Raw genomic sequence first — 26487 nt, 5'->3', positions numbered from 1 at the left:
TGCTCAATAACGGAGTCCACCCACGTACCTTGGATATTCTAATATGGATTACGATATGCTTTCGACAAGTGATTCGCCGGTCGTTTTGAATCAAATCTTTGATGAATTTTGCGATGTTTATCATCTCTTGCAGTGATCGGAAGTCCGCTGCTCATGTTTCATCGAGAAATTATCGCATTTGTAGGCTCGCAAGCAGGAAATTTTATTACCTATTGATTTAAAGTAAACCTATCAACAGCCTTGTCACCTTTAATAATATGCTTTTAACCCTCTTAAGTGCAGCAGGGATTTCAGGGGTACTTAGTGAGAAGTGCAAAGGGTAATTTAAGAAAATGTATCACCTTAGGAAAAAAAAACGTTATGAAGTTATTTGCTTAGATATCCATGTGCAGTTTTTTTATTTTGAAATATAATATTGTAGTTAATAATGATGTAATACATTTACATCATCTGAAAAATAAATGTAATTATTACAGTGTTATAAAATTGAAGAATATTTTTTAGCAATAATATTTCGATTTTTAGACACAATACTAATATTTTTTTAAAACATTTTTCAATAAAACTACGATATTTAAATATAATAAAGAATCAAAAAGACATGTAGAAAATATTATAAATAAATAAAGAAAAACCAGTGAATTGCAAATTTTTTTGTCAGCCTCTGCATAGTACGATTTTGTTGAAAAGGCTGATCTCACTTGAGTCAAATTGGGACTCTTCCCCTTTCCTTGAGACTGCGGCAATGTGCTTACAATCTAAAGGAAGGAAAAAACCAAAGTTCTAACTCACAGAGAACTGCTGACAATGTGTTCCAGTACACAGGGCGCAAATGATTGGATAGGATGGACTGTGGCAAGAGAAACCAAAATGATTACAAAGCAGTGCTCTCATTTCCATCGTCTCAACAAAGTCTGAATAAGCAGTTATATATCAACACCACGACACCACAACACATTCAAGAGATTACAGATGAAAACAGATTAATTAGTAGCCTTTCAATGGCTTTTCATAGTGGAAAGACCACTCAGAAAAAAAACGAGTAGCCAATTAGGCTGAGCTTCCCGACATGTACAAAACTGAACGAAAATTATAGTAAGAATAATACTTTTAGAAAAGCATTTAAAATTGCAAATAAAAAATTAAAAAATTAGTTACGTAATTCTATGGAATTCAACCTATCGATAGCACAAAAACCGTAAATTATTAAAGAAAAAACCATAAGTTACAATGATTCGAACAATAGCCTACGCAAGAGCCGATATATCGGCCTACCGCACTTTTTGCAATGGATACTAAAGCTGATATATATCGTCCCGCCGCACTAAGAGGGTTAAAATACGATTGAATCTCAGTAGGAGTGACTTTTTAATACTCACGCTGTTTAAACTCGCTTAAATGTTGACATATATAGCACACAACACTAGAATACGTCTCCATACTTCATCCCCTTCTCAAAATACTACACTAGTTGAATGTAACAACCACAAACCTAAGCATGGGTGTAGAGGGGGAATGTTACTTCCACATGCCACCAGACCAGGAGTGCTTCTTAAGGTCATTTTGTATGCATAGTCTACAAGCATGTGTGCATTAGTTTTCAGCAACCCTAATGGGAATAACTATTGAATTGATCTACTTTAAGGAGAATGTTACTTCCACCTGCCACAACTTGGCATATGGAAGTAACATTGCCCTCTCTTTCCCCTTCTGAAGGTCATTTTGTTTGTTTAGTCTACAAGCATGAGTGCATTAGGTTTCAGCAACCCTAATGGAAATAACTTTTGAATTGATCTACTTTAAGGAGAATGTTACTTCCACCTGCCACAACTTGGCATATGGAAGTAACATTGCCCTCTCTTTCCCCTTCTGAAGGTCATTTTGTTTGTTTAGTCTACAAGCATGAGTGCATTAGGTTTCAGCAACCCTAATGGAAATAACTTTTGAATTGATCTACTTTAAGGAGAATGTTACTTCCACCTGCTACAACTTGGCATATGGAAGTAACATTGCCCTCTCTTTCCCCTTCTGAAGGTCATTTTGTTTGTTTAGTCTACAAGCACGAGTGCATTAGTTTTCAGCCGACCCTCGTACTAGACGGATACTCATTAAGGTATCGCTTTCTAGTAGCGTCTATGAGAAGTACAACACTGCCTTGCAATCGGAAAAAACAACTCCAATCAGGAAGGAGTGCCATTACTGTGACGAGTGCATTGGGAAGTCAAAGAGCAAAGAGAACAATTGTCTATTTTCCCACACCGTACATTGTCTGGTGGTAGGGAAGGGAGAGCATTGTCCTTTCGTCTACGACATGAGCTGCCTGATAACACAATATGTGGTCTGCCTAATTAATATTTTAACTGGTGCATCTGGCGACCATTTCACAGACTATAACCCCACCCACTAGCTATGCTAGGAGCTTGAGATCCAACTTGTGCTAGGAGGATGGTCAAGCTGTGAGCATACGGTTGTTTTAATACTGTTTGTCGTTGAATAAATGGAAATTTATGAAATAATGGGACAACAAATGAACATATTAAGTTTTAATGGTGAAGTGCAGTGGTAACAGTTTTTTTTTAAGGTAATCTACCGGTTAAGGTAGGTTTTTGGATGGACACAACTACCAAACAAATATTTTATTACTCCTAACAAAACACAAAATCCAGCATCCTACTCTACATCAGGTCCCTCTTCATCTCTGAGTACTTTCTTCCTCCCTTCATAAAACCCTATCCGAGACATCCCTATTACCTGTTCCTTCCCTTTCCTCGTTTGCCTAACATTCTCCCCTCTATTACAGTCTTCAACACCCCACTGCCGGTCAATACTCCCTTCATCCTATCTTCCTGCCTCCTCCACAGTAATATCTCCCAACTCTCCCCTCTCTTCGCCCACCATACCAAGTACTTCCTCGTTTGTTTTCTTCTCTGTCCATTTCACCTTCTCCATTCTTCTCCACGCCCACATATCTACAATAGCCTCCAGTCTACGTCTATCCTCCTGCTTCAAAGACCACTTATATATATTATATTGACCATATATGTATATTACTGTACATCAGGTCCCTCTTCATCTCCGAGTACTTCCTTCATCCCGTCCAAGACAGCCCTATCCCCTGTTCCTTCCCTTTCCTCGATTGATATTAACACTCTCCCCTCTATTACAGTCTTCAACACCCCACTAATGCCGATCAATGTCCCCTTCATCCACTTTTCCTGCCTCCTCCTTAGTAATATCTCCCAACAAACCCCTCTCTTCGCCCACCATACCAAGTACTTCCTCACTTGTTTTCCTTCTTTCGGTCCATTTCACCTTCTCCATTCTTCTCCACACACCCACATTATATCTACAATAGCCTCCAGTCTACGTCTATCCTCCTGCTTCAATGAGCACGTTTCCATAGCCACATACATAACTACGCTCTATATCAAAGTTTCCTAACGAGTCTTTTCTTAACATCCTTACTCAACGTCCCTCTCATCTTAACTCTCTCCTCCTTGCCTGAAAGCCTCTTTGCCTAGTGCAATTCTTCTCCTTACGTCCCTACTACTTTGATACCGTGTTGGTCCAAAACACTATCAAAGGAAATTTCTGCACTGAGAGCCGTTTACATTGATTATGCTCTGAAGAAAACATCCCTTTTTAAGAGGATTAAGGGTCTTAGAGATAGCTGACAAGACGCCAAGACGGATTAGGACGCAAGGCCTTTTTTGAGATCTTCTCTCCACCTCCTGTGTTTGACATTGATACAACATTGATCGTGAGCGCAATGGCCCCTTGCCCTCCTTCCCTTTCATCGTAATAAACTGTACGAATGATAGCAGATGAACTGAATGTAAAGAAAAATCAACAGGGCACACACAGGCTAATATTTAAACCGAACATAATGGATTGATCTTTCACACCACAACACAATACACTGGGACATTCAGAACATTGTTTGCCATTGTTTCTGGTCAAAAACTCAATCTCCATTGATCACCCTTCTTCCTCTTATAGATCCCACTCCTTTGCAACTATTTCCCATTCCCATAAAATGAAAACTGTGACGAGGGGACATCACTGGGAAGATGTGGAAGACACTACAAAGCAAAGAAACAACGAGGAAAGTAACAAACAGTACAGCCAAAACGGACTTCCAAAGGGTGCTTTGAAGAGCGGGAAAGATAGAAGATGGAATACGTACATAGCAATCAAAGGAGAGTACTCTGAAGGGGAGAATATCATTGATTTGGACTAAATATTGCAAAATAAACTTCTAAGGGCTCCAGTTCGCATATTAATTCTGATTTACATCAATGACCTACCTAACTGCTTACCAAATAATGATGGAATAATATCAGTGTTGTACACACTGACGACACTAATGTAATAATATCAACACGAACATATCCCAGCCTAGTGGAAAAATCTGTCACACTTGCAATAAACAAGTGGTGTACAGACAACCTTCAAGACTTAAATGTAAATAAAAGTGAAATAGTATACTTTACACGATATTAGAACGTGTCAGATGATCTGCTGGTAAAAATCAATGACCAATCAATCAATTGAGCATGTGACAGAATGCAAATTTCTAGGTATTACTCTATGTGCAAATATTACTTGGGATACTCATGTAAAAGCCCTTCAACACAAGCTCAGTTCAACTTGCTACTTATTAAGACACCTGTATGAAACTACAAGTAAAACTGTACTACTCAGGCAAAGAGGCTTTCACAAGGAGGAGGGAGTTGATGACGGGGACGTTGAGTAAGGATGTTAAGAAAAGACTCGTAAAAACTTTGATATGGAGCGTAGCTATGTACGGTGCGGAAACGTGGTCATTGAAGCAGGAGGATAGACGTAGATTGGAGGCTATTGTAGATATAATGTGGGTGTGTGGAGAAGAATGGAGAAGGTGAAATGGACCGAAAGAAGGAAAACAAGTGAGGAAGTACTTGGTATGGTGGGCGAAGAGAGGGGTTTGTTGGGAGCAATCCTATGGAGGCAGGAAAAGTGGATGAAGGGGGTGTTGACCGACAGTGGGATGTTGAAGACTGTGATAGAGGGTAGAATGTTGGGCAAAAGAGGAAAGGGAAGGAACAGGATAGGGATGTTGGACGGGATGAAGGGAGGAAGAAAGTACTCAGAGATGAAGAGGGACCTGATATAGAGTAGGATGATGGATTTTGTGTTTTGTTGGGAGTAATAAAATAATTGTTTGGTAGTTGTGTCCATCCAAAAACCTACCTTAACCGGTAGATTACCTTAATAATAATAATATTCAATTTGTACTATGGGGAAATTAATTCAAATATAACCTACAGTCTAATATTATGGGTATCAGCTGCTATTTCTCAAACCAACTTTAAAATGCAAAAGAAAGCTATTAGAATCATCACCGGGAAACCTCACTATGCTCCATCAAGGCCTATTTCCCGTGAATTAAACTTGCTATCACTCCCGTGCATCTACATTATGTTTTTAATTCTATACATAAAAAATAACATCGGCAACTATTCTCTTAACTCTGCCTATCATCATCATTACACCAGAGGCAGGAATGACTTCCATCGTGGGAATATGAGAACTAAAGCATTGAAATTAGGACTCAATGAAATGGATATCAGATTATATAACAAACTACCCAAAAGTATCAAGGATACTAAAGGGAACTACTGCATTCTGGCATGAATTAAAAAGATATCTGCACCGCAATATGTTTTACTCGGTTGACGAACATCTCAACAATATTCCCAACCAGTAAGTTCATACTTTTAGTTTCCAGCAATGGTCATGGTGTGATTCATGTTGGTAATCAATGATTTTTCTGAATTTAATATTGCACGTGCATGCTACAGCCAATGCTCATGGGTTTGTACCAAACACTTATGTAACTATGAGTATCTTTTCTTTTATTTATATCTTAACTGAGCCTGTATCTTTGTTCCTCTTTGACGTGTCTTATATCATGTACATACTCCACCCACCTGGTATTTTTGTATTGTGATCTCTGGGCAAATAAAAAGTAATAATAATAATAATAATAATAATTGGAGAGACCTCTTAGTTTCTTGGGTTAAACTGAGAATTGTGCAATTCCATTAAGACCTAAGCATCTGTCCTTCTGTGTGTCTCACCTACTTTCTCAATGTCCGCTGTCCGTTATTGCCTGTGCTGTCCAATGTACATTGGGAGGAAATGATTAAAGAGAGGCACATTATGGGAAGAAGAACTGGAGGTAGGAATGAGAGTCCCCTCTTTAACGACCTTACAAGCAGAGATGGCTCCACATTGGGTCTCAGCAGGCAACTAGAGCCGTTAGTATGGGCTATGGTTTGCATACCAGATTGCACCAGTACACATCTTTATGGCACATACCACATATATCCTGGTATTGACACACCCAGTCCAGAAATACCACGACATACAGGGTCGCACCCAAAAGTGGTAGGACTGATCTTCTCTGGCACGAACGGAGCAGTGGAGGGGGGTCTGCCTGGCAGGGTAAGGTGGAGGGGACTCTTAGCAACAGACCGACACCAACCTCAGTCGCCTGCGTGCTGTCGTTGAGTGAGGACACCGTTTTTAGTGAAGCAAGTTTTTTGTACGCGTCGAAAAACAAAATGAATCTGATGATGATGAAAAGACAGCTCAAGGGACGACGTTTTGACTCGATAAAGGCCGTTCAAGAGGCTTCGACGAGGGTCATCAACGGCATCCCCAAAGAAAATTTCCAGCGGGCGTACGGGGAATGGGAGCAACGTTATACTAAGTGTGTAGCAGCTCAAGGAGCACACTTTGAAGATTATTAAGTCGATGTAAGTTTATCGTCAATAAAATTCTTTTAAAAAAATCAGTCCTACCACTTTTGGGTGCAACCCTGTATTGTGAAAAATACTATCATACTCTTCAACGATCATTTCATGCTCACCTACCACAATATATATCTCGATAATAATATTGGAAACACAAAATATGAGATTCAATCACGTTAAATTCTGTGTTTGAGATGGTGGAATGCAGTAGCAAAGGAGGAATGATACAAATTTAATAGGAAATGAAAAATATATATCCAGACATAAACTCCCAAGGCTGTCTGCTAAGTTTCTGACCTCCACATGAAGATAGAGTACAGGAAATGATTAAAGAGAGGCATTATGGGAAGGAGAACTGGAGGTAGGAATGAAAGTGGGCGGGGAATTCATTTAAAATCAGTTAGGTTTGATTGAATGACCAGGCTTTAGTTAATGTCAGGCAGCCAAGGGGCTGCAAGCATTGCTGAGTGATTTGGAAATTCAGTGCGACAGGTATGGGATGAGAATCAATATTAATAAAACAAAGGTTATGCGATTTTCCAGAAAGAAAAAGGCTAAGCTTAACATTAAAATAGGAGGGCAAGAACTAGAGCAGGTAGAACAGTTTAATACGTATCTGGGAAGTGTTTTGGACCAACACGGTATCAAAGTAGTAGGGACGTAAGGAGAAGAATTGCACAATTAGGCAAAGAGGCTTTCACAGACAAGGAGGAGGGAGTTAAGATGAGAGGGACGTTGAGTAAGGATGTCAAGAAAAGACTTGTTGGGAAGCTTTGATATGGAGCGTAGTTATGTATGTGGCTATTGAAACGTGGTCATTGAAGCAGGAGGATAGACGTAGACTGGAGGCTATTGTAGATATGTGGGAGTGTGGAGAAGAATGGAGAAGGTGAAATGGACAGAGAAGAAAACAAACGAGGAAGTACTTGGTATGGTGGGCGAAGAGAGGGGTTTGTTGGGAGATATTACTATGGAGGCAATGTTAGGCAAATGAGGAAAGGGAAGGAACAGGGGATAGGGATGTTGGACGGGATGAAGGGAGGAAGGAAGTACTCATAGATGAAGAGGGAACTGACGTAGAGTAGGTTGCTGGATTTTGTGTTTTGTTAGGAGTCAGAAAAGATTTATTTAGCAGCTGTGTCCATCCAGTCTTCCTTAACCAGTAGATTAACTCATAATAATATCATATTTACAATCTGCTATAAAATTGCCTCTGTCTTTCATTTGCTATTTGCTTCCAATAGCCTCTTTATCCCCGCCTACATTACTCCTCAATATTTTCTTCCCCCCTTCCTCAAACAGGTATAAATGTGATGTATCACAATTTGAATCTTCTCTTGTACTTGAAGATTGTTCGCTGAACTGAAACGCATTGTATGTTACCAATATTTCTGTGGAAATATGAATAGTTTGTTCACTCATCGAGGAATAATGTTGGCATGGGACAGTTAGGGAGTGTATGGAAGTGTTTGGTTGACTTTGGGACTTACCTTCTGGGTGAGAATGATGAGCAATCGCCGGAAGATCCCAATGAGGTCAATGAAGAGGTCCATAGAGTGCGCTATGTAGTCTGAATCGCCCATTCTCTTCTTCTCAATGATCAACTGCGTGTCATAGAGTACAAATGCACTCATCACGGCAAAGCCCACCCACAGGTTCAGCTGAAAAAAAGAAAAAAGACACCATTGACTCAATTGAAAACTTCAACAAATGGTAATAACTTAAAGAATTATACTTTAACCCTCTTAGTGCGACGGGCCGATATATATCGGCTTTCGTATCCCTTGCGAAAAGTGCGGCGGGGCGATATATCGGCTCTTGCGTAGGCTATTGTTTAAATCGCTGTAACTTATGGTTTTCTCTTTAATAATTTAATGGTTTTTGTGCTATCGATAGGTTACATTCCATAGAATTATGTAACTATTATTTTAATTTTTTTATTAGCAATTTTAAATGCTTTTCAAAAAGTATTATTCTTGCTATAATTTTAGGTTCAGTTTTGTACTTGTCGGGAAGCTCAGCCTAATTGTCTGCTCGTTTTTTTTTCTGAGTGGTCTTTCCACTCTGAAAAGCCACGGAAAGGACACTAATTAATCTGTGTTCATCTGTGATCTCTTGAATGTGTTATGGTGTGGTGGTGTTGATATATAACTGCTTATTCAGACTTTGTTGAGACGATGGAAATGAGAGCACTGCTTTGAAATCATTTTGGTTTCTCTTGCCGTCCATCCTATCCAATCATTTGCGCCCTGTGAATTGGATTACATTGTCAGCAGTTCTCTGTGAGTTAGAACTTTGTTTTACTCTGCCTTTAGATTGTAAGCACATTACCGCAGTCTCAAGGAAAGGGGAAGAGTCACAATTTTTGACTCGGGTGAGATCAGCCTTTTCAACAAAATCGAACTATGCAGAGGCTGACAAAAAAATTTGTAACTCACTGGTTTTTCTTTATTTATTTATAATATCTTCTACATGTCTTTTTGATTCTTCATTATATCTAAAAGTCTTAGTTTTATCGAAAAATATTTTTTTAAAGTATTAGTATTGTGTCTGAAAAATCGGAATATTATAGCTAAAAAAATATTCTTCAAATTTATGATACTGTAATAATTACATTTAATTTTTTCAGATGATGTAAATGTATTACATAATTATTAACTATAATATTATATTTCAAAATAAAAAAAACTGCATATGGATATGTAAACAAATAACTTCATAATGTCTTTTTTTCCTAAGGTGATACATTTTCTTAAATTACCCTTCGTACTTCTCACTAAGTACCCCTGGAATCCCCACCGCACTAAGAGGGTTAATGTACTCTTGGCCCAATCTTGCTCTGTGTTTTTGTCCAATAACTACCCGTGTTTGACGACAAAGGGCGTTTTCCTGAGAGAAGTTTATGCTATCACCGTGTGCTGCCATCTATCAACAACTGTGAAACTAATTTCAGACTGATTTTAAAAGGTTAGTTTGGATTATGGCAGCCATTCGAGTGTAAGACATTTTTTTGTGATTTTATGCTAAGATGGATAAAGAGAGCAGTAACGTTTGGTGATTCACTACTTTTGTTTTGTTTTGGATGGGAATGAAATGCGAGGAGATGAAAGCAAAGTTGGATGCTGTTGGATGGGGACACTTCTCCATCTATGACCACGGTTAGATATTGGTTCAATGAATTTAAACGTGGGCGAACATCTGTTTTTGATGAGGAGCGACCAGGACGCCAGACGTGGTTATACCGAGGAAATCATTCTAAAAGTCCAATGCCATGATTCTCGCTGATCGACGAACGAAAGTGCATGAAGTAGCAGAGGCCGTGGGAGGTGTGTCGACCGGAACGGCAATTAATATTTTATTACATGATAAGTTGGCAAAATGAGAAAATTGTCGGCCCGATGGGTGCCGCGATTGCTCACGGTGGACAACAAGCTGATCCCGGAGTTGTCGCTGCCAAACTGGATGAACTACGTTATGAATTGCTGCCGCACCCCCCCGTATTCTCCCGATCTGGCTGCCTGTGACCTTTTCTTATTCCCTAACATGAAGAAATGGCTCGCGGGAAAAGAATTCAGCTTTAACTCGGAAGTTATCTCCGAGAGACAGAGTCGTATTTTGGAGAGAGAGTTCGACAAATCCTATTTTTCATAGGGGTTAAATAAATGGCCAGAACGTTGGGAGAAGTGCATCTTCTTAATAAAGGGGACTACGTTGAAAAATAAAAAAAAATGTTTTTGAAAAAATGGTTTCTTCATTTCTAACACGTGTACTTATTAAACCGCCCTCGTTCAATACATGACCAAACAAATTCCACACTCTAAAGCAGTTACCTAGATTAAAAATAGACAACTTGAAACTCTTAATGTTAATTGCTTTTAATTATATTAATACATCAAGTGTTTCACAATAACTCCATACAATTACTTTCAATGAACATGAACATAACATTTATACCACAGAGTATTGCTGCCTGATATAAATAACACTTTGTTCTAACGATAACTTGTCTCTGCAAACCTTAATGCATTTGTAATACAAATCAGAAACATTTAGGCCATAAAGCTATCAATTAATCTTCGACACTGAACACGTGGCAATGAACAATTAAATGATAAGGAATCAAATAGGAAAATGAAGTAATAACAAGATATATTAAACTATAAAATGGCACAGTGTGCTATAGCAATAGAACTGGATACAATTGCTCTCCCAGATAGGATTCCATATCGAATGGATTCTGGGTAACTCGTGAATTCAAAAGCCTGCATTTGCAACGTCAAAATTTAGGCTTTACCGCAATCTACAACACATCTATCATGCCCCACGCAATGTTCCATTACTCCTACGCAAGAGGAGACATGTTTTTACACAATGTCATAATTTACACTTTTCCTGCAGTTTGCATCTCTAAGCACGTTGAATTAAATAAACTTCAACAGATTATAATTTCGGCAAAAAACGACCATAAACATTCAAGTTCCTTTTACATCTAACTCCAGACGGCTAAAAAACATTTCATTTTGACACGAGACCCATCCTTTTCCCTCGTGTGTGACCTTCTGAACCAAAATTACATCTACCATGCCGTCACACACGGTATGTCTTCACAGACTATTATTAGCACCAGGGCACAGTGCCGCGGTTGGCGGCGGGACTTGGAAGAGGGCCAAACAGACTCAACTCACCTGGTGGACGAGCATGGAGCTGAAGAATATGTTCATGACCGACAGGAGCAACATTGTAGACAGGACAGAGGTCAGGATCCCGCCGAGGAATAGGTACGAACCGCGGCGGGCATAGAGCGCAGCCGCTGATAGAGATGCAAATAGAACGGCTGTGCCAATGAGTGCTGTCACTATTATGCTCGGGTTGATGTGGATGACGAGGTCCAGGAGCGGGCCAAGGCTGATTCCTGCAAAACAAAACGTTAGCAAGTAGTACCGTGGGTGTAATCGCTTTCAAACAACACACGAGTATTACATGGGATGCAGACAATGTCACGCTGAAAATACACGTTACTTACTACAAAAGTCTACAACTACATGAATCTCCGGCGATCCAACGGAGAGGTGTGTGGCAGGGAATGTTTCAGAGGAAGGGTAAAAATATTCATGGCTAATTCCCACAAACACGTCAACTTTAATTAACCATTATTTCCCATTCCATAAGAAGCAATTAATTTTACAGCAAAATGTACTCTGAAATAAGCCTGTATCACCTAACTGTCAGAGGGTATATAAAGAGAATAATTTCAACGTATTTTACGGCCAAAAATCAGATGCGGACATGCTTTGCCCTGAGAATTCTCACCTCAAAACAGTCCAGATTTAAACCCGTTGGACTAACTTGAGTGTAGCATGGTCCAGAAGCCCAAACATTCAATCACTGAGGGTCATAATTGAAACGGTAATCACCGAAATGGACCGTGGTATGTTAAAATGGTCCATGCGGACGCTTCAGACCGAGAATTGAGCCCGTCATTGAAGAAAGTGGACGATAACCATTGATTGGATGAGTCATGATCATTCAAACAATTTGCAAAGAAAATTTCATAAACATTTGGACTATTGCGATGAAAAAATGCTTGGAAAAATTGTTTAAATTGTCCAGTACTTTGTGCCAAATTCAGTACGTAGGTTATCCTCTTTCATTGGCCGGAGACTGATCTTTTCTCCTGTGGATAATGAGATTTGGGCAAAAGAGGAAGGCTGAGTCATACATTGAAACAGGAGAGCATAAACTGGAACTATTAAAAAGGGCAATTTATTCTCATTTTTCCTGCTTGTAGCTATTTTTAAAGTGAGTGTTTTACTTCACCCAGTATGCAGAAGTCTATCTGATATCAAACGCCTAAGCTGACTGCATTTCCTGCTGAAATCTGAACAAATAAGGTATCCAGGGAAGGAAACATATGACTTACATTGACAGAGGATTGCTCATATGGATTAATTTCAGCCACATTGTAATACCAATTGCCATAATGCAGTTTAGAAGTTTAACAAGTTATTCGTTACACTGTGAAACTATGACACACCAGCACCAGGGGCTCGTGAATCGAAGGCGATGGTGACCACACGACCAAGACTTACCGGAGCAGAAGCAGAAGGTGAGGAGGAGGGCAAATCTGGTGTGCTGTCCCTTACGGTTGATGGGGTCGTGAGGAGTCATCAGTAGGCCGATGAGGGAACCAAGAGACAGGAGCACCGGCAGGAATCCCGTCGTGAAGAAGCGGAACGGGTGGTCTGTGAGGGCCAGCACCGAACCAACTGATGCCGAGATGCACGAGAGGGAGAGGCAGGCGTAGACGCTCCGAAGGTGCATCACCACCGGCTCTTCCCTTCGATAGCGGCAGCAAATGAAAGAGAGATGGAGAGAAAAAGAGAGGGGACGTGTGTTAACAAGAGTAGATTGAAGGGAGGCGACCGACGGCATGGACGGGGGGAAAGGACGAAGGGTAGAGACACCCCCCGGCGTCGGCACAAGCCTAATCTAGTAATGAAAGGCGCCTAAGGGTCAAACAATTGAACGTCCCATCCGATGGACGGCGTACTCACTCAGAGTGCCCTCCACAAAGCAAAGCAGCTGAATCTTAGGGATTAGGATAAAATAATAATAATAATTTTATTGGACATTAAACAAAATAGTTTTGCAATAGTCTTCGTCATAGAGATACATAGTTTAGAGATTATGGTTACATAAACACATATTTAGATACAATGGGTAAATATCAAAATACATTTGGTGAGACGAATGATTGTATGTCTATCATGGACCACACAATTTTTGAATCAAAAAACTCATTTACTGAGTAGAATGCTTTTTTAGTCAGCCAGTTCCGGATAACTTTCTTAAACTTGGGCACACTCACAACTTTAGCCTCAGAGGGCAATCTATTAAACAAACGAATTTTTTGAATATTGAAAGAATTGCTGTTCTTGGGTAATCTGCAATAGGGAATGTCTAGTGTATCGCTGTTCCTTGTATTATGAGAATGGAAGTTAGACCTTTTCTCGAAAGAGCTAAGGTTTTCCTTAACATTACATAGGCATTTATAGATATACAGACTATGCAGCGTCATAATGCCCGAATTACAGAACAGAGGTTTACAATGTTCTCTTGGGGGTGAAAAGGAAATAATTCTGCCTTTATTTGCATCTTAAATAACATATTTGTGGAAGGTGAGTGGCCCCAAAGTACAATACCATAGTCAATGTGGCAATGAAATAAAGCATAGTATACCTGAATAAGGAACTCTTTTGGAATAATATATTTGAGTTTACGTAACATATACACAGCCTTTGACAATTTTCCAAGTGTGCCCAGTATGTGAGGCTCCCAAGTCAATTTTTGGTCGAGTTCGAAACCAAGTAATTTAATGGTACTCAGGGGATTAGATATGGTACTTAGTGAGAAGACCAGGGACTGAGTTTTATCATTATTTAGAACCAGACCGTTTGCCGAAAACCAATTTGATGCTTCTGATAAACACAAATTGGTTGTAGTACTAGAATTAACATTCTTAGTCTCGTGAACAAAAGTACTACTGAATAACATCTACCGTCCCCAGGATTTGAACCCGGGCCCTCAAGAGTGAGAAGCCAGTATGTTAGCCACCGTACCATCCAGATCCCAACTTTTGTAGGTTAAGCATACATATCTTCTACATTAATTTATTTAAGATATTAGTATTAGGCTTAAGATTTTCTAATTGAACTGATTCATAGCAGAATTAGTCTAATTATACATTTTATTGGACAAAAACACAAAGGAACAATCCCCGCACCAACGGAGACATAACCCAACAAATATGTGCGCACGTGACTTGTGCGATAATGGAGTTCTCCTAACACAGAGAGACGGCAGTATGGATACGCAAAAAACAGCAATGCCACCTTTTGCGGGAATTGCGTGTGATGGCGGGTTTTTGTTTTTTCATTTGACCGCACTTCATACTTGAAAGAATTTGTAAACCTCAAGCGACCTTGTTCATTCGTAGAACCAACTCCACTTCAAATGATTAAAATGTATTTAAATTTTCCTTGCGAATTATAATTTAAGAGACATAATTTTAAACCTGTTCATTCATCGATTCTCCTATCCTTTTTGATTTATTCATTTATTTATACAACCTAGAGGCCACTGCTACGGTGTGTGGCAGGGGGTGAATACACACCAGACTAACTTTTATCCAAACATGACCCTACCGCGGTCAAACAGTCCTATTCTGATCCCAATATGGTTAGCGGAAAAAATGACAGCTTAAATCTATCTCTTCTACACTTAATCTCTCTAATTTTATTAGCGAGATCTCTCCTACAGTAATACGATGCCAGAATTAATACATTTTCAACATCACTGCTGAAGAGACGTCCTTCTAATTTATGCAAGACATTAAATCTTTAATTTAACCTTCGCTCTACTGACTAATTAATAGCCTAGCTGCTCTAATAATATTTTGGATATGCTACAAAGTTTATTATAACAACGCTTTACAAATCTAGCTCTTCTACATAACACACAATAAAATTCTGCAATTAAGTTGTAGTTTTTACGGGAGGCGACCAACAGCTGAGGTCATTTGCGCCATTACAGATGGATAGGAAAGGATTAAGGGTGGGAAGAAACCCGGCGTCTGCATTAGCCTACTCTTTATGATGAAAGGCACCCTGCAGTTTGATGTCCTATCTGACGGACGGCGTATTCAATCAAAGTGCCCTCCACGACGGGATACCACTGAAAAACGTCTGCTGCCACGGGGATTCGAACCCAGGGCCCCCTGGGTGGGAAGCTATTACTTTAGCCATTGCACTATAGAGATCCCTAATGTGTATTATATAAACCTTCATAACACTTGCATCTTTCATAGAAGGCTTGAATACAAAAAGCATTGGTAATGATATTTTACTGACAAGCATTGCATGAATTGCTGAATTCAGACCTTTCCTTAAGGGTACACTTGATCGCAGATCGTACAGGGTTCGTCCGGATAATAAGTGTACTGAGCTCAGGAAAAAAAATTCATTACACTTTTTACATATCTTAAGCTAATATTCCTCAAAATAGGACCCTTGTGAGTCGATAAACTTGTTCCAGCGGCGTTCCCATTCCTGGAACGCTCCCGCGAAGGCATCATCGGGAACCTCTCGAAGACTCGTCGTCGACCTCTTCTCTGCCCTCCACGAACATCTTGTGCCACTGAAAGATCATGTTTCTGGACATGGCTGACTCCCCGTAAGCCTGGTTAATCATACCGACAGTTTCGGTAGACGATTTCCCAAGCTTTACCGCAAATTTGATGGAATAACGCTGCTCCAAAAACTTCGGCATCGCGTTCTGTGACGTGGGTCGAGCGTGGAGGTTCGCGTTAACAGAGCTTCTCACTACACCACAGCTCAGAGCCGACTGCCTTTTTCAGCGTCGCTTGCCAACATACCCTCCTCCAATCGCAGCCCGTCAGAGCGGTGCTGGGCGCGCCTGGAGCGGCGCGCCCAGCCCAGGAGTCAGTACACTTATTTTCCGGACGAACCCTGTATCTCCTTTAATTATTTTCATACGCTTCCAAGTTTACGTATCATAACAACTTTATAAAAATTCAGCTCCTCTTTGCTGCTAGTGATCCAATTTGACAATCAATCCAACTTCGTGAGGATCCAATATTCTAGCAGTATATTCCAAATTTGGTCTACAAGAAACAATTGCCAGAGTGTGATCATTAGTAAAAAAATGCATCTATCTGAGTGAATGGCAATTCGTATAAACTATTAAGCACAGGTCAAATTGAGTCATAGTCCGTGCCTACTTCACACCTGCCCGGATACAAGCAAACGCTTCTCAACTCTCTATGTTCCAGTCTGCGGAAAATGAGAGAGAGAAAATAATGACAGATATCCCAGGTTCTTCGAAAACAGGAGTTGTACCAAGAGTATTAGTATTAGAGGATCTAGGTAGGGATTTATTAGAAGTGTACTGTATTTACAAAATTTGGCAACGTAAAAGAGATCTCCGCCACTAATTGACTCGTGTTTTTCAAAGGTGTTTGGATAGACAACTGAAAGATCTCAACAGGAAGAGACTCCATACAATCCCCTCTCCCAGCCACTTCCAATTCCACCTCACCTTCTCCATCCTTCTCCACATTATATCAATTAAGCCTCCAGTCCACAAACACCTCTCCTGCCTCTTCAATGAGCATTATTCTACACCCTAAAATAGCTACAATCCAAACCAAAGTTTCGACAAGGCCTTTCTCACCATCCTTACTGTCCCACGTCATCTTCATTCCCTCTTCCTCCTTGAGTGAAAACGTCTTTGCCTATCAATGCATAAATTCACCCGATACTAAACCCTTAATGTGATGTGAAACTTACACAATATCAGAGTATTCGATCAGTGAAGGGCATTTAATAAGGCAGTTCATTTCCCTGTGCCAAGTATGGTTTACCACGTAGATCTGGTGCCCTGTTAAAAAATACACAGGTTGGGTGGAGCTGAGAGTCTGCCAACTTTCCATATCCTCGCACTGCGTCTTCCACCATGCTTCTTTTGCTTTATTAGCTAACCATCTCAAATTTTTATTTAACTCTCTGCCAACTTTCCATATCCTCGCACTGCATCTTCCACCATGCTTCTTTTGCTTTATTAGCTAACCATCTCAAATTTTTATTTAACTCTCTGCCAACTTTCCATATCCTCGCACTGCTTCTTCCACCATGCTTCTTTTGCTTTATTAGCTAACCATCTCAAATTTTTATTTAACTCTCTGCCCTTCTCTGTGTTTACATTCTTCCATTTTCTTCTCTCATCTATCTTTTGTAATCATCTCGTCTGTGATCCATGGTTTAGGAGTTCCTATTAACAGTTCTAATGTTTTCTTTTGTGGCTTTTTCCAGTTTTCCTCGATAGCACTCCGTGCCTTTCCCTCACTTGTGATTTTCTCCTAAGCCTGCTGATATATCTTTCTCATCTTTCCAAGTAATGCTTCCAAACCCAATATCCCAAGCCGTCTTCCCTGCCTAATGTCTTAGAATCAAACGCTTAACTTTGCTTTGACTAAATTTGATCCTGAACACACATCAGTCTCTGGGAAACTGTGCGGATTGATCACACTATTCCTAAACCTGTGTCTAACCATAATATAATCTAGCTGATACCTTTCTGAGTCACCTGGCATTTTCAATGTATACCTGCGTCTTTTGTGGTGTCTAAACCAAGTGTTGGTGATGACTAACCCCTTTCTCCAAGAGAACTCAACTGCTTTCTCCCGGCGGTCATTCCTCGTACCCAAACAATAGTCTCCCACCTCATCACCATGTCTTCCTTCGCCTACCGTCCCATTCCCACATCACTTTGAAATGTTTCCCTTCAGGGACACACCCGATTATGTCCTCTCAACTGTTCATGTATCCTATCAACTTCTTCCTCCTTATTATTGCTTTGTGACATGATTACCAGAACAATCACAAAGTTGGTCAGTCAAGTGTCTTTGATATTTAAACTAAATCTACACCAAGAAGCCTCCTTCCAGTCTACACCTTCCTCAAGACTTAAAGAGCAAATCCCACCTCTGCAGATCACTCTACTTCGTTTATTTAAGTCTTCACCAATCGTTTATTCGCATCAGTACACCACATTTCCTCTCTTTACGCCCCCACCAACAATGTACTCTTGAATGCTAACCAAATGCATGGACTCCTTCAGACTGCTCAAATACAATATTATCGTTTAAACAACAGAACATGTCACAATATTCACAATCTTATCGTTTTCTGGAAATGCACCACTCAGTGGACAAATACATAATGCACGAGAGAACCCAATCAGTCAATGCCTCAGCTAGGTCTTTATCAGTCCCTGTGCAAACCTCAATCCAATACCGTGGATGAGTTCATCTCTCTCTCTCTCTCTCTGTTGATAAGTAATTTTCTTCTTATACGTGGTCTGGGCAATAAGTTTGCTAACTGGTGCAATCTGGCGACAATGACCCAGACTATAGCCCTGCTCAATAGCGACACTAGTTGCTTGAGACCCAAGTCTTTGTGCTTTGCGGATCATCCAGCTAAGCGTATGGTATGCCCAGTTACGCTGCTTTCCGTCGTCCTTGTTTGTAATTTTTGTCTGAAAATTGAAATTGACGAAATCACAGAGCAACGAATGAACATATCAAGTTTTAACGGCGAAATGCAGTGGTAAAAGTTATCGGGAAATTACTACTGACATGTTGACAGCAGCTGTTTACCGTGATATTGCTCTGGAGAAGAAAACGTCCACTTTCAAATGGATTGAGTGTTTCAAAGATAACTGCCAAGACACCACGGATAATGCAAAGCCCATCAAGGCCTTCAACCACCTCCTGTGTTGACGTAGACAACATTGATCATGTGTAGTCCCCCGTCCTTTCCAATCGTTGAAAAACTATCTGAACAATAGCTGAGGGAATCGAGGTGTGTGGCAGGGGCTATCATACTGGCATCCCACCCAGAGGGCCTGGGTTCAAATCTTGATGGTGTTGAATATCTTTCAGAGGTATTTCGATCCCTACTTGAGTTTCTTTGTGGAGGGCACTTTGAGTGAGTAACACCGTCCATCGGATGGTGCTACTCGACTGCGGACCCATTGGCGCCTTTAGTTAACAGAGTAGGCTAATACCGACACCGGGTTTCTCTCCACCCTACAGCCTTTCCTATCCAACCCCTATGGCGAAAATGACCTTAGCTGATGGTCGCCTCCCCTAAAATACTACCAGTACTACAATAGCTGAATAGCAAACTGAATTTAAAGGAAAATCAACCGCGCACACTAATATTTTACTACCAAACATGATGGCTGGTCAAGCCTATAAAAGGCTTGTATATATTCGTTCAAATATATTAAAAATTGGGATTTATCAGACGCATTACCGGCAAAAGTGACTCGAAGGTCAAGGAATGTTGTTACCACGCTCTTGTAAGGCCTCATTTAGAATACGCATGTAGCTCATGGGATCCGAGTAAAAAAGGCCTCATTAGATAAGGTTCAACGCCGGGCAGCCCGTTTCCTTAAAAATTCTTACAATAAAACCTAAAAGCGTCACCGAAATGCTTATGGAGTTGTGGTGGGAATCATTTGCCGAGAGATGATGATTTAATGTAAGATTGAAATTATTAAATAAATTCAGATCCACATATGTTTCAGCACCGAGGTCTCGAAAATTATTCGCACTCCAACATACACTGGTCGCTTGGATCATGTACATACAGTAAATTCGGGAAATAGATGCCAGAACTAGCCAACTCAAGGACTCCTTCTTCCCACGGACAATATGGAATAGCAACTGCAGGGTTATAGATAGTAAAAATTCCACTTGCCACCCACATTAGCGTCTTGGGAATAATTAGTTCTACTTAAATGCATATGCCTTTTCAGTAATCTCGTCTGTGTTTGGTTGTCAAAGCCCATTCTTTTCGAATGACCTCATTCGTGCTCTGTTCATCTGTTAAGTTTCCCTTTCAGTCCCTCGTCCCTCTCCGCGGGGGGAAATTCCTGCTACCTGCAACGTTGGGTCGCATTCCCTGCCTTTTACAATCTCCTCGGGGGGTAGAGTGTTTTGTGGTGCATTTTCATGTGGTAGTGATGTTTCACATTCTTGCTTGTTGTGTCCTGGCTTGCGTGTTGTAGGATGGCTTTCGTGCTGCATCCCGTGGTGCAGTTGTTTGTTGGTTTGCGGTGTATGTGTTGGATGAAGGGATTTTTGCATGAGTGTGCGCGCTGCTGTGGGTGTAATATTCCACGTAATTGTTTTGCATGTATTGTAGCATTGTATTGCATGTAGCAGTATTGTTCCTTTTTATGGTTGGTGACCTAGCACCCCCCGCCACACTCCCTTGCAGTGGCTTGCGGGGTATGATGTAGACGGATGGATCCTGAAGGAAGGAATATACAATACCATCGATGTAGACTTAATTTTGCAAAGTTAAGTTTTAAATGGACTCAGTTCGCATATTTATTGGACGGGGTGGTAAGTCAAAACTAAATCAATTCATTTGCAAGCCCCAATGCTACACAGTTGATGAATTCACGCCCCTTTCTTTTGGCAAATGGTTTTAATCATAAATAACTCAACGAATATACTCCTGTTGCAGCTCCAGGTTCTTATTTTGGTTTTTACTCTGTCAATTTTAACTTTTATTTTGAGAATAACACGACTCTATAATAAAAGCCATGCTATGAGATCTCAGCAAATAATATGACCAGGCAATGTTACTGTTAATGTTCCATACCTGCAAATATTGCAAATTTAATAATTGCAATAATTGTAGTTTATTGCAATTTGTAATGTATGTTCCATACCTGTTCAAAACCAGACTTATCGGAACCAAGAAAAGATTATTCCTTTAATTATTGATTAAAATTTGTTTGGGAATTTATTGCATAGGTATTTTCAACATTACATTAAAACTCTGCCGTGTATCACCAACTCAAAACAGTGATATAATTGAAATTTATTACCAATTCAATCATTACCTATGCCTTATTATTATTATAAGGTAATCTACTGGTTAAGGCAGGTTTTTGGATGGACACAAATACCAAATAAATATTTTGTGACTCCTAACAAAACACAAAATCCAGCATCCTACTCTACATCAGGTCCCTCTTCATCTCTGAGTATATCCTTTGCCTAATAGCGCAATTCTTCTCCTTGCTTACTACTTTGGCCGGCCTGGGTGGCGGCGGGGTAACGTCCTCGCCTACTAACCCAGAGGTCGTGGGTTCGATTCCCACCTAGGTGGATTTCCTTCCATCTAGGGCATGGTTGTATGTGATTGTCTTCAATGTAATGTATTGTGGGGTTAGGTGGAAGAAGGGACTATTAGTCTCAACCTCGCCCAATTAAGTCGATAAATAAATAAATAAAAATAAATAAATACTACTTTGACCGTGTTAGTCAAAAACACTTCCGAGATACGTAAACTGTTCTGCCTGCTCTAGTTTTTTGCCCTCCTATTTTAATGTTTAGCTGAAGCCTTTTTCTTTCTTGAGAATCGCATGACCTTTGTTTTATTAATATTGATTCTCATCCCATACCTGTCGCACTGAATTTCCAATTCACTCAGCAATGCTTGCAGCCCCTCTATTGGCTGACTGACATTAACTAAAGCTTGGTCATTCTATTAAACCTAACTGATTTTAAATGAATTCCCCACACACTTTCATTCCTACCTCCAGTTCTTCCCATGCCTCTTTAATCATTTCCTCTACATACAGGTTGAACAGCAACAGTGATAATGGGCAACCCTGCCTCACACCTCTTCCTAACACTGCCTATCCTGACTCCCTGTTCCCCACCTGCAGCTGACAGCAGTCTGAGACATGTACAGGTAGCGGATTAGCCTCCTTTCCCTATTCCAATCTATTCCTATTTTCTGCAATATACTCATTAGTTTTCCCCAATTCACTCTATTAAATGGCTTTTCTATAATCATACAAAACAGGCAAATACCTCCTGGTTGTATTCTATACATTCCTCTTTCAATTAGTGACCTCATTATTACTGCAATGGCATCACATGCGTACCTCTCCCCTTCCTAAACCCATAAACTGATCATCCCCTTAGTATTAATCATTTGCCCTACTGTCTATCCTTTTGTTTATGATCCTGAGAACAACTTTAGCTGCGTGGGATATTAAACTTATTGTCCTATAGTCCTTACATGATGTAGCCCTTGCCTTTTTTGGAATAAGAACTAAAACTGATCTCACAAAGTCTTCCAGCCAGATTCCTTCCTCATAAATACTACGGATCAGCCCATATAGCCTCTTCCTCCCACATTTTCCTAAACGTTTGAGTAGTTGCAGCAATGTTATCCACCCCCACGGCCTTCTATTTAGTTTCATCTCCCTTAATGCCTTTCGAAGGGAATAAATAATTCAAGAGGAAGATTTTTCTAAAAAAAAATCAGTTTGTGCTCACAGGTGGAAGACTTATTTCAACATTTTACTGCTTTTTTTACCTGTAATTTCAAAACTGCAATATAAAACTAATAGATGCATAGTCTCATTACTTGAAAAAAAAATTAACGACATATATTAGCGAAAAATTGCCTACAAAGAGCAAAATGTATGGATTTTCAAACATAAACTCATGAAGGATACGAATTTCTCAATCATATAATGCACCATTGGTTTACGAAATATTTCCTTGCAGTGGTTTAACTGAATTTGTATTCAGAATACCTAATATTACAAATATATATTTTGGGAACTCAAAACATATATTCCAACGATTAATGGCGAAAAAATAAATATTCCACCCAAAATGGTAATTAATATTATTACACATTTATTCGTAGTTTAGACACGAGAAAGGGAGGCATAAATTTAGGTATAATAGCAGACAGAAGACGTTAAATCAAATAATGCAAGTTATATATATAATCGTAATATGAATTCTTCCTTTTCATATTGGCCTGGGGATACACAAGGGATGAGAACAAAATTAATACCGCTTTGAAAATTTCGAGAGAATTAAAATGAAAAGGGTTAAATAATGATTTAGCACAATAATCTCCAGTAGGCCATTCAAATATTATCCCACTCCAAAATTAATCTCAACGTCCACGTATCGACCGGTATATTATTAAAAGCATTTCAGCACTAACTGCATAACATATACACGCACTGACACAAATACATTATCATTATAAAACCCCGAACGAATAAGAATAAACCCGAAATGTATTAATGCCATAAAATCACACGATTGCGTCAATAATGTTGATAAAATTTATCGTTATTCGATTGCTTATCAAACTCGATAGTTTGTTTCCATGGATATTGCCATAAACATTGCAATCTTTTCACGAAAACATAAAATTCCAGGCAAATAAAAGACCCGATGACGAATCACTTTTCACACGCGATAAAAAGTAGCAAAAAACGATAAGAAAGACAATGCATTTGAAGCTCTTGCCGATTGTGAAATATCATAGTGGAGCTGAAACTGAAAGGGAACTAGTAATTTAAACTTTAAACGTAATTACACTTAGAAAATCAAGCACAATTACAACATACATTTGAAAAACTACGACCACAAATACACATTGACGATTTCAAACAGTAGGTACACCATATATTGAGTATTATCACGATTCATTACCGTTAAATTTCAAATACAGTAACTTAGGTCAAACGGATAAGACATTACTAATACACAGAATCAACAAAAAACTTTTCCGTTCAATTAATACGGAATTAATAGCATCTGGTATTGCAAAAACACTGCAACTAAAGTTAAGCCACCACAGATCAAACTACCCACATAGTGATGAAATGACAACAGTTTCACAAGGTCAATAAATCACAATATTTCGGGGAACGAAACATTTTCAAACACACTAATCTTTTCAGCTATCAGAAAATTTCTATGAAATACGAAGAAAAGGGCGAGGGAAAGTAGAAAGTTCAACCATTCAGGACATCAGAAACCTTAATTTCTCCACAATAGGAAGGTGCATCAATACATTATTACTGTTCAGAGAATAAAATATTTAAAAAAGGGGTTATAAATACTTCCTTATCATGAAATACTTTCATGTTAACTCAACTATCATAAGCAACGCAAGGTTTTCTTTTGTGGGTACTGGTCATATTACCAATCACGACGATGGTCTCTCGGCAAATTTAACACGAATAAAGTACAATAATTGCTTTTTATTCACACTTTGTACAGCATTATTTTGCCAATAGAAAAGATTCAGAGACCTATATCTTAAAACATGATGAAATAAAAGCTCACATGATTCGAATACTGTCAACGATGGCGGATTTGGATCCAACCTTGAAGTAATTAATGCCCTAATCCTAACAGGAGACATCATTGCGCTAATTACTACGTTTCAAAAAAGATATTATACGAAAACACCAACAATGTTTCGTGTTTTACATCATCAAATAGCCCTAATTCACACATATTCCAAAAGAAATCTCTTCACAGGACGGACATGTTTTTAAAGATTAAATACCAAAATATACTCACAAATTCATGGAGCACGTATTAAGAAACGACCTCATCGACGGCATGTTTGATGAATAATTACTATTTCCACACTTTCAAAGCTTAAAGATGTACTATTCCAAGACTTCTTTCACTGTACACAAGAAATTTCTCGGTTACTGAGGTGACAGACCTTGTTGCTTCCCACACGTAATAAGATGTGGTGGCTTACTGCGCATGCGTGAAATGTTTCGCATCACTCTCAGCCCACTCAACAAAAACGTTTAGGAAATATGAATAATGTGTGTCATCATATGACGGTTCTAGAAAGTCACAAGTCATTGTCTCCGGAAAATAATCAAGTTTTACTGTATATTGACCAATTCTTCACGTCAATTAAGCTCTAAAGTTCATGAATAGAGTGGTTATGTGAGCAGAAGTATTGCGATAGCCTTAATCTATCCCAATACTGCTGTATGCATCGTTGCACGTAAACTCAGTTTGTAAAACTTTTAATTATTTGTGCTAATTTAGTGAGACTCTCAACCTATGCAAATGAAACTACACTCGGGACTCTCTGGTCAGTAGTCCAAGGCTCTACCCCCTGGACTACCGCGACCCACGGTGTTTATATATGACATTGCATTAAACATAAACATGAAGGTCACTCTAATAACTGGCATTGTTTCTCGAAGTATGTAAAACATCAGTCAGTCAACAAGGTTGCATCCATTAGTTACGACTATCTCACAGAAGATGGATTTAATGTTCCTGTTCCCGATGAATTCATATATGCAAGTTTTAAATTATCAAAATCATTGACTATACACCTAGACTTCCTTTCTGGTTAGTATCTTAAGAAAGTATACGCTATCTTCGCCTAAAAACTGGAATTCCACTCACATACTCTGAAATACTAACGTGGTATTGAAACCTTTTTGAATCGAGCTGTAATTATCGTTTTAGGAATGCGTGTTTCTTCCACAAATATATTTATTCTTCCCAAGGTCACGTATGTGACTGTAACGGGAACATTTAGTGTACATTTTAATTTGTAAGCGAATAATTGCCCATTAATCATAGGTATTGGGTCATGCGTTGTGTCAGATGGGCATTTACTTACGCTACTTGGGTACAGGAAATTCTAGCCTCATTGTCTGAAATTAACTTGATTCTTGGGATATAGATGTTGCTTCCCTCACGGGAAGACCCTATTGATTGCATTTAAAATGGATAGATCAACTGTGGATACCCGTTTATACATGTAATATGTATTTTTTTTGTTGGATAGGTTGTCCAAATATCCTGTCATCGAAGCATACATATGTAAATACATACAAACACACACATAAAATTACATATTATTACGGTCACGGTAGTTCAGGGGGTAGAGCCTCGGACTACTGATCAGAGGGTCCTGGGTTCGATTCCCGTCTCTAGGAACCTGCAGCTACACCCAAGCTATGTGATTTTTTGGGTACCAGATCTTCGTGGGAAACCTAAACCGGCACAGGGAAAAGAACCGGCCCCTATCTGCAGTATAGGGCTTAGGACTGGATGAACTCTACCATCACCCACACCAAACTATATATATATATATATATATATATATATATATATATATATATATATATATATATATATATATATATATATATATATATATATATATATATATATATATATATATTTTTTTTTTAATGGTAATCTACCGGT

At 39.3% G+C, this 26487-nt stretch overlaps 1 protein-coding gene across 1 annotated transcript in view; it reads right to left on the bottom strand.

Moving 5' to 3' along the window:
* The window catches only part of BI-1 (Bax Inhibitor-1), a 30233-nt gene extending 5230 nt beyond the window's left edge, over positions 1-25003 (bottom strand). Inside the window, exons 1-4 of the mRNA XM_071584186.1 lie at positions 24814-25003; positions 12890-13137; positions 11486-11712; positions 8291-8461 (exon numbers count right to left, since the gene is read on the bottom strand). Of these exons, the coding sequence (XP_071440287.1) occupies positions 8291-8461; positions 11486-11712; positions 12890-13137; positions 24814-24857 (690 nt within the window). The 5' untranslated portion in view covers positions 24858-25003. The remainder of the gene's footprint in view (positions 1-8290; positions 8462-11485; positions 11713-12889; positions 13138-24813) is intronic.
* Between the last annotated feature and the right edge of the window lie 1484 nt (positions 25004-26487).

The sequence above is a fragment of the Hetaerina americana genome, unplaced genomic scaffold (genome assembly GCF_022747635.1).
Source record: "Hetaerina americana unplaced genomic scaffold, ioHetAmer1.1.p SCAF_161, whole genome shotgun sequence".
Taxonomy (NCBI): Eukaryota; Metazoa; Arthropoda; class Insecta; order Odonata; family Calopterygidae; genus Hetaerina; species Hetaerina americana.
Note: the sequence above shows the minus strand (reverse complement) of the source record. Positions and strands in the feature narration are given on the sequence as shown.